General features: G+C 44.3%; 1 protein-coding gene across 1 annotated transcript in view; it reads right to left on the reverse strand.

Annotated features, from left to right (window-relative positions):
* The window catches only part of RPAP1 (RNA polymerase II associated protein 1), a 72,539-nt gene extending 65,759 nt beyond the window's left edge, over positions 1-6,780 (reverse strand). Inside the window, exons 1-5 of the mRNA XM_019519045.1 lie at positions 6,524-6,780; positions 4,841-4,986; positions 4,550-4,642; positions 2,757-2,946; positions 1,577-1,753 (exon numbers count right to left, since the gene is read on the reverse strand). Of these exons, the coding sequence (XP_019374590.1) occupies positions 1,577-1,753; positions 2,757-2,946; positions 4,550-4,642; positions 4,841-4,986; positions 6,524-6,713 (796 nt within the window). The 5' untranslated portion in view covers positions 6,714-6,780. The remainder of the gene's footprint in view (positions 1-1,576; positions 1,754-2,756; positions 2,947-4,549; positions 4,643-4,840; positions 4,987-6,523) is intronic.
* Positions 6,781-8,278: the final 1,498 nt, after the last annotated feature.

Raw genomic sequence — 8,278 nt, forward strand, 5'->3', positions numbered from 1 at the left:
GAACCTGTTCAGCCTCCAAAAGAGAAGGCTGAGGGGGGATCTAGTGGCCTGTTATAAACTAGTCAGGGGGGATCAGCAGGCATTGGGGGAGTCCCTGTTCCCCCGAGCACTGCCAGGAGTGACCAGGAATAACGGTCACAAGCTAGCAGAGGGTAGATTTAGGCTAGACATCAGGAGGCGCGACATCAGGGCGGCTAGGATCTGGAACAAACTTCCAAGAGCAGTGGTGCAGGCTCCTACCCTGGGGGTCTTTAAGAGGAGGTTAGATGAACACCTTGCTGGGGTCGTTTGACCCCAGTACTCTTTCCTGCTATGGCAGAGGGTCGGACTAGATGATCTACTCAGGTCCCTTTCGACCCTAGAAACTATGAAACTATCCCTTTTGTCTGCCCCGCAGAGAGCCCACATATCCAGGTTCTTCATAAACATCAAGCATAATTTTAGTGCAAAAATCAATCTATGAATTCTTCCAGTTTTGTTCCCTTAATTCCAGAATTAAAAGCTCTGGTGATTTTATCCTACATGGTGCATAGGCAGATACTATTTTTATTCCAGAACTGAGCAATCCTTTTTAAAACATTGCAAGTCTTTTGCCTCCATAAAAATCAGAAGGGTTCTGAGGTGGGAGTTTACCATATCAGTCACACAAAGAAAGCATTTTCTTTCATATGCCTTTGTTAAAAACAGATTTTAATTGCCTGAAATTTGAACAGCTCAGCTCCCTGAGTCGATGGTGCTTCCAGCAATTTTGGCTGCAATTATTACTTGCCCCTCTGTAGTCTGTCCAGCACTACTAACAACCACCAGTATGGAAGAGCCACACGTACATGCTCACATGTAGAATTCCTTAGGCTAAATCCATGCTGACCTAGGAACCTCAAGAACCAGTTAGAGGCCTAAATCCAACATTCAAGCAGCAGTAAATTCCTCAAAACCCAGTCTAAGCTGACACCTAACCTGGTAGGCACCTGCATCCCAAGTTTCTGCTGAGGGGCACATACAAGATCGTATCATTTTTCACCATCAAGCTACTCAGAGCCCTAGCAGAATTCTTAGACTAGATGTTCTACAGCCAGTTCACATGCACTGCTGGATCCAACAGACACTTTCAGAGCCCTAGCCAAAAGACAGCCCAGGATGAGATACTAGCTCATGTGCACACATTTCAACAGCCCATCTGGCAGGCAAGAAACCTCTTTTCAAATCCCTACCTTGCCCAGTTCATAGCAAGGACTTGAATCCAAAACTCCCAAATCCCAGACATGTCCTCTAACCTCCAAGCTCCTGGGTTGTTTCGGCTGAGTCTCTCAGCCTCTGCTGGTGAAACTGCGCAAAGAGCTAAACACCTCATTATCTTTGTGGACTTTAGCCCACCCGTCCCCCGCATTTTCTATCACTTCACTTGAGCACCTGTCCACTTATGTTTCTGCTTCTCTTTTTCACAAAATTTTCCCGCACATTTAAGGGAACTGTGGACACCTACCTTGGAGCTATGAATTCAACGAGGTGGCAGGGACACCTGGAAGATGGTGCAGTACCGAAGTCCCTTTGTGCATTTAGCCCATAGTGTACATACCTAGCTGAGCCAGCAGCTTCTTCTGTTCCTGCAGAATCTCTTCCTGGGACATGGACTGTAACCTGGCTAGGTTCTCCTGGTGGATGGTCTGTGCTTCCTGCTCACTCTTGAAGCTTCTAAGACCCTCTCCAGTTATAATACAAGGTCGCTGAGTGCTCACAAAATTACCAGGTTTATCTAGAAGATTCAGAAATTAGAACTATTAGTGATGTAAATGTCTCCAGCATTATTCATTCATAGAGCCTCTCTCTTCAGTTAGGACCTCAGGAATGATTCTTTGTTTGGTTAAGTGGCCCAACCAAAAGAGAATTTTTTTTTTCATTTCAAATTCAACCAAACATGAAAAAATTCTGGTCTTCCATTTTGTCCCAAAGCAAAAAGCAAAGCAATGAAAATGAAGGGTTAGACATGGGCACCATTCAGAAAAAACAGGAGCTGTAGGAGATGTGGACTGAAAGTAGTGTCCTCTAACTCAATAGCCCTTTAGCAGAGGCACTTGCCTGGGACAGGAGAGATCTGGGTTCATTTCTTCTGCCAAAAACAACCTGAACCCACTTAACTAACCACTGAGCTATAGGGCATCCAGGAGTGGGGTTCTTCTCAGGCCCTCATGTTAAAGCTGTTCTACACTGGATGAAGTAATTAAATTTTGTTGGTCCAACAGAATGAAAATAACTCTGTAGCCTGATAGTCAGCACGCTTACCCAGGAAACCCAGGTTCCAGCACCTGCTCTACTGAACATACACAGGTTACAGAGCACATTTTTAAAAGCTGGTATCAGGCACTAACAGATGCAAGTCTGCTAAAGAGATGCAATTGTCTTTAAAGTTTAGGGGCTGCTGATCCAGTTACTTCCTGTTCCTAGACAGACAAGGTAAATGTGTCAAAGGACTCCATCAGATGGCTCACAGGAAACCAAGTCTCCTCTCTGACTGCCTCCACAGGATCTTTTATAAAGAAAGGTTCATTCTACTTCACCCTTGCAGCAGTACAAAATTCTCATTTTAAGTAGGCATTTAATTAGGTCCTCACACTGGTCCATGGGCCACTCTGCAAACAACTTTCAAGGATTTAACCTTTTTCATCTGCTCCATGAAGTCTCTTAAAACATCTCCAAAAGTGCAAACTGGAATTTCAGTAAGCATCATACCTGGGACAGACAGAAGCCCTATGACTCACGTTTCTCTGCACTGTGTAGTGGCCCCTCCTTTACAGATCCACCCATCTGCTGCATGGCACTAGGAACTATTAATTCTGTGTGCATATGTCTCATCTCAACAGCAGGTGGAGCTGTCACAGCCTCTTCAGCAGCTCTCCTAGCTGCTATTTTCTGTGCAAAGATACTTTTCCTTCCAGATCCCAACCTCACCTAAAGGATGAGATAAGATGCCACATTCAGCACTACTTCTTCTCCAGACTCCCCCACATTCCCATTATAGGCAATGCATATTTCAAAAAGAAAAAACCTCAAAACAGAGTTTTGGGCTGTGACCTTTATGGAGAAAAGCACTGGAACTAACCCTCCCTCTTTGGTACAAGTAAGATGGTTTTCTATTTTATTGCTAAGTTAGGACAAAACGTATATGTTACTTGCTGCCTAGAGAGGCCAGAGGGTTTAATTATAGGTGAATTATAGCTAACCAAAAAGCAGATACACCTAAGCAGCTATGCAAACAATAGCTCAAGCTCTCCTGCAAATCCAAAACCCTGCTTATCTGAATGTTTTGTATAAGTCAGAATAAATAGGGCTGTTCTCACCACAGGCTCCAAACAGGCTTCTCACAAGATTACCGGACTGGTGAAAAGATTTACACAGTATGAAGTGGGTGAGGGATGCTAAAATAATCCTGGATAAATTAATGCACTGCTCATGCTAAACAAGGGCAAGGCTCTGTACTTCTAAGTGATACACAAGGAATCCATGCTTGCAATGCACTGAAAATGCCCACGTCTCCTGCCTAGTGGTGGAAGAAGAGTGTCTAAAAAATGGCAGCCAGAATATTTAAAAAAAACTGTAAACATCTGTTTCCATTCAGTGCCATATGTATAGAAACAAATGTGGTCGTTTATTCAATTTGCTCCTTTTTAACAGCCTTCTTGAAAATATGCCATCTCTTCAGATGCACCAGTTCAATCAATCATGTCATTTCCCAGGGTAATGAATCCTGCTCTCACTCAGTGTTGTTCCCTTAGCCAGCAGCTCCTGATATTGTAAACATTAGGCTGACAGAACCTGCCATACCTCCAGGTTCTCATTTTTAAAACAAGGTCTAGGTATAAACAAATCAAAACTCCATAAAACTGCAACACACACCAATGGAAGTGCATCCAGGACACCTCTGAGAGCAAGTGTCAGCCCCTGGGGAACTGGGTACAAACCCTATAGGTATTCAAGTCTAATTAACCTGACATGGTTCTTTTTCTGATTAAAGAGCAAGACAAAACAGGTTCTCTTGTGGTTAGAGATAAAGATCTGGTTTCCCTTCACTTTCACAACAAACAGCTCCAAGCGAGCTCCCTCTTTTTCAATGGAGGGGAATTCAATCACATTTAATTGTAGGATATAAAGCACCTTCCTGACTCCAGTTTGGCAGGACAGCACTGTCCTGTACTGAGGAAGAAATTCCATAGTCATGCAGAGTCAGTTCCCAGTCCCCAGCACATGGTGAAGCTTCACATAGCACTTAACAAGGATGGTGAGGAACAGATAGGTTGTCAGTGGGGACAAACCTTTTGGGTAGACATGTTGTGGCACTCTTCCCAAATGCCACTCCGATTCCCCACCCCTGCCCAATCTGCTTCCTGTCCTGTGCTCCCTCCCTACTTTGATGCTCTGCTTTCTGCTCCCTGCCTTATCTGCTGTTGTGCTGCCTGCTCCCTCCCCAGTCAACCACATGCCACACACAGAGACTGCCCATGCTACCTGTGGCATCCATGTCACAGGCTGGCCAAACCTGAGTTCATTTTTTTACCTCGCTTTTTACTTCAGAGCGATGAAATGTCCTAGGAAATGGGTCTCCAGTGGGCACTGGCATGGTCACAGCTGCTGTGCTTGTGTCTCGTTCCTGAGCAAAAACAACACAGGGAACTAGAGAAACCATACAAACATGCACAAGAATATTTCAACTATTTAATATCTGAACGTTAGGGACAACAAGCCTCAGGACAGACTCTAGCACAGGGACAACACCCTTTAACCCCACCTCCTTTCTCGGCTTTAAAAAAAAAAAAAACATAGAACATAGGATGAGAGTAAGACGCACAATGATTTTGCTGAAGACTACTGTGATGTGTCGATCATGGCTCTCCAGTATATCTGCTGAATCCTCACCAAAGTGGACAGAGGCATTTTTTAACCTGGTCTTCTTTGGAGGGGCTGGCATTAAGGCTGGGGGTTCATCAGGAAAATCTAAGGCAAAAACAACAAAAACAAACTAAAGAAACCCTATGTACAGTTCCAAGCTATGCATAATCCACAGCAACTTTCTTCACAGGGGAGTTGGCATGCAAAACAAGGAATGTCATTCAGGTATTTTAATATGTCTGAATAAGATAATGGATAAAGAAGATCCAGTCACTCTGGGTAACAGAAGGTATGAATTTGTGCGCTCAAGGATTTTATTAGAGGCATCAAGACTTTTTCAGAGCTGTGTAAGGACAGACAGGCACTGGGGGAACAAGGGAAGGATACGGGCGCTAGAGCAATGTTCACATGAGATGAGGCAAGATACTGAAGGAGCTCTGTTCTTCAGGCAGCAGCACAAGCGTAGGATTATGAAGGCCAAGGTTCTATTCCCAGCTCTGCTAGTGACTTTCTCTGTGACCCCGAGTGTTACTCCACTGACATACAAGTGGTCTGACTCAACTGCAAGGGCCAAAATCAGAATCTATCCTGAGCCAGAGAGTAGTGGTCAGGGTTACCCACCAATAGACAGAAACCCAAGACATAAAGCAAAAATCAGGAGAAAAAGCTGAAAACACACTGAAACACAAGTGTTGAGCAGCTTGTAACCCATCGCCACAACTGGGCTTACATAGGGGTTTTGCTGCCACCGTCAACCAACGGGATGGTGTGCAGGCATACAGAGCCTGACAAAACTCAGCTGGCCAATCAGACCAGACGGAGCTCCTTGTTACAGCTCCTGAACACTAAGCAAGTCAATGCCTCAGCTTCTCCATCTATAAAATGGGGACAATATTTCCCTACCCTACCAAGGGTTATAAGATTTAATCAGTGCTGTTAAGAAATCACCTTGAGCTTCTTAAATTGTTAAACAGTCTGTAGAATTAAACAGTCTCTATGAATCTATGGCTTGGGTCATCTGACCCCAGGACTTTTTCCTGCCTAGGCAGGGGGTCGGACTCAATTACCTGTTAAGGTCCCTTCCGACCCTAGCATCTATGAATCTGTGAATCGGTATAACTGTTATTGGTACAAGCTAATGGTATTACAGAAGGGAATGAATAACAAGCTGGATGCTGGCTAGGACTGCATACAGACCTAAACCTCAGCGGTACTGAGGAAAGGGTCTGAATAAGGATAAAACAGCTGGTGTTATGCTAATGAGACCACTGATGTAGTTACAATGAATACAAGCCAAAAAAAAGGCCTGCTGCATTGAGAATAGATATGGAGATGCGACAGATAGCAAAGGATTGTGTTTAACATCAAAGTGGGGCACAGACCACTCCGGTGGCTGTACACAAAGGCAAATGAAATCAGACAAGTCACTTAAGAGTGCTTCCCTGAAGATATGGAAAAATAAATGAAGAGTTCTACTAGGAGGATATGAAAGGCTAGGGGAAAGCAGGTGGACCGTTAGGATAAGGAAGGCAGTGAAGGGATAAAGCAAGTCATGTGCTGACATACGGCACGGTGGGGGATTATGATGGTTATCCTCAGGAAGGCATCTATAACAATATGATGTAACTAAGAAGAAAGTTACCATCCAGCATCACCACATCCTTGCTGTCCTGCAGTGGGGGTCTTCCATCATCTCCACTGCCTGAATCCCCTCTCCTCTTGTCCGCTTTCTTCACAACTTTCGCTGCTGGGAACGCCCTGGCTGCCAGGAACTGGTTCTGGAACTGCAGCAGGTCCGCCTCAGACTCCCCAGGCTTGGGTCTTGACAACATCGTGTTTTCTTGCTCTCTCGGCCTGCCCTAAGACTCCTACATAGGAACATAAGGCTATAGGAATGAGAGAGGCCTCCTGGGACACTATGTCCAGCCCCTATGTTAACAAGCAACCAAAAGGGTCCATAAAATCATCTGCTCTGATGCCTTTCACATATCATCTGCAAGTGCATTATAAAAAAACACAAACCCCTTAACCTGCCACCGACAAGCAGCAGAGGACACAAGGGTAGTACCAATGCCTTGCCCTTGGAATGGCAGGGAATCCATTTTGAATCATCTGAGTATATATTAACCTAACAAGAGGACTGTGCCCCACAGTACAGGAAGAGGCAACAAAAAATAAAAACCCACATACAATTTTGCCAATCTGCCTTGAAGGAAAATTCCTTCTTGGCCCCACGTCTGACAAATCAGTTCAATACTGAGTGCAAGAACAAGATGCACACCTCCCCTACCCTGGACGCCCAAATGATTTCTAAATATGAGTAAACAGCACCAATGCACCCCAGTAAAACTCACACCTTCAGCTATGGTCAATGTCCAATGATTCAAAGGAATATAAACAGCAGTAACCAAATAATGCCCTGACGTGAGGAAAAGCGGGAGGGAAGGAAGGAGGAAAATTCTTCCTGGCCTCAAAACAGGCAACCAGAAGCAGCCATGAAGCATAGGAGTTTACTAGATGTCTCCCACACAGAAAGGTTTCCTTTCAACCCAATCCTAGGAATAGCAAATACTTGATGCCACTTCTTGTTCTAGGAATACCCCATCCTATGGTACTGTACTTTCCATCAACTCTTCAAGCTCCATCATGAAGCAATTCAGGTTTCTTACCCTGACCACTTTGCTTTGAGTCTACATTCGTTTGTGATCAGTTTTTATCCATTTGACCTTGCACTGGTACTTTAGTACCAGTACTTCCTTCCCAACATTCACCTGACCAATGTATTCACAGAGGAATTATATCCCTTCTCATGCTCTATTTTGCTGTACTAAAACTAAACTCTATTAATCCCCTCCCATAAAGTAAGTTCTCCATTCTCTTAACCTTCCTAGTAGCCCTTCTTTAGACCTATTCTAGTTTAAATTAATTGATTTTTAACATCAGTGATCAGTGCACTGTATTCTAAATGGGGCCTACTGCCTTGTACAGTAGTACCAGTACTTCCTTGCCTCTACTAAAAACACCCTGCCTAATACATCTTAGCATAGTGTTGCCTCTCTCACATCTGAATACCACTGGTAGCTCATGGTCATTCTATGATCAAGCAGTACACCCAGGTCCATCTCTTCCTCTGTTGGCTATACTCTATGAGGCCCCATCTTATTCCTCTATACCATGCACAGGGCACCTGGAACACACTCAGATTATTAGAGACTTGGATTATGGGGTGCGGGGAGAGGAAAGGAACAAACAACTGCTTTTGACATGCCTGGCTCTCCCACATTCCTGAACATACTCCAGCACTACCAAGCCAAGGTCTCAGAAATCATCCCTGGGTACCAGTCCTCTCACCAGAAATTCAAATGAATAGTTTACCTTGACCTTTTTTTTTTTTTTT

The sequence above is a fragment of the Gavialis gangeticus genome, unplaced genomic scaffold (genome assembly GCF_001723915.1).
Source record: "Gavialis gangeticus isolate Ggan-Ray unplaced genomic scaffold, GavGan_comp1, whole genome shotgun sequence".
Lineage (NCBI taxonomy): Eukaryota > Metazoa > Chordata > Crocodylia > Gavialidae > Gavialis > Gavialis gangeticus.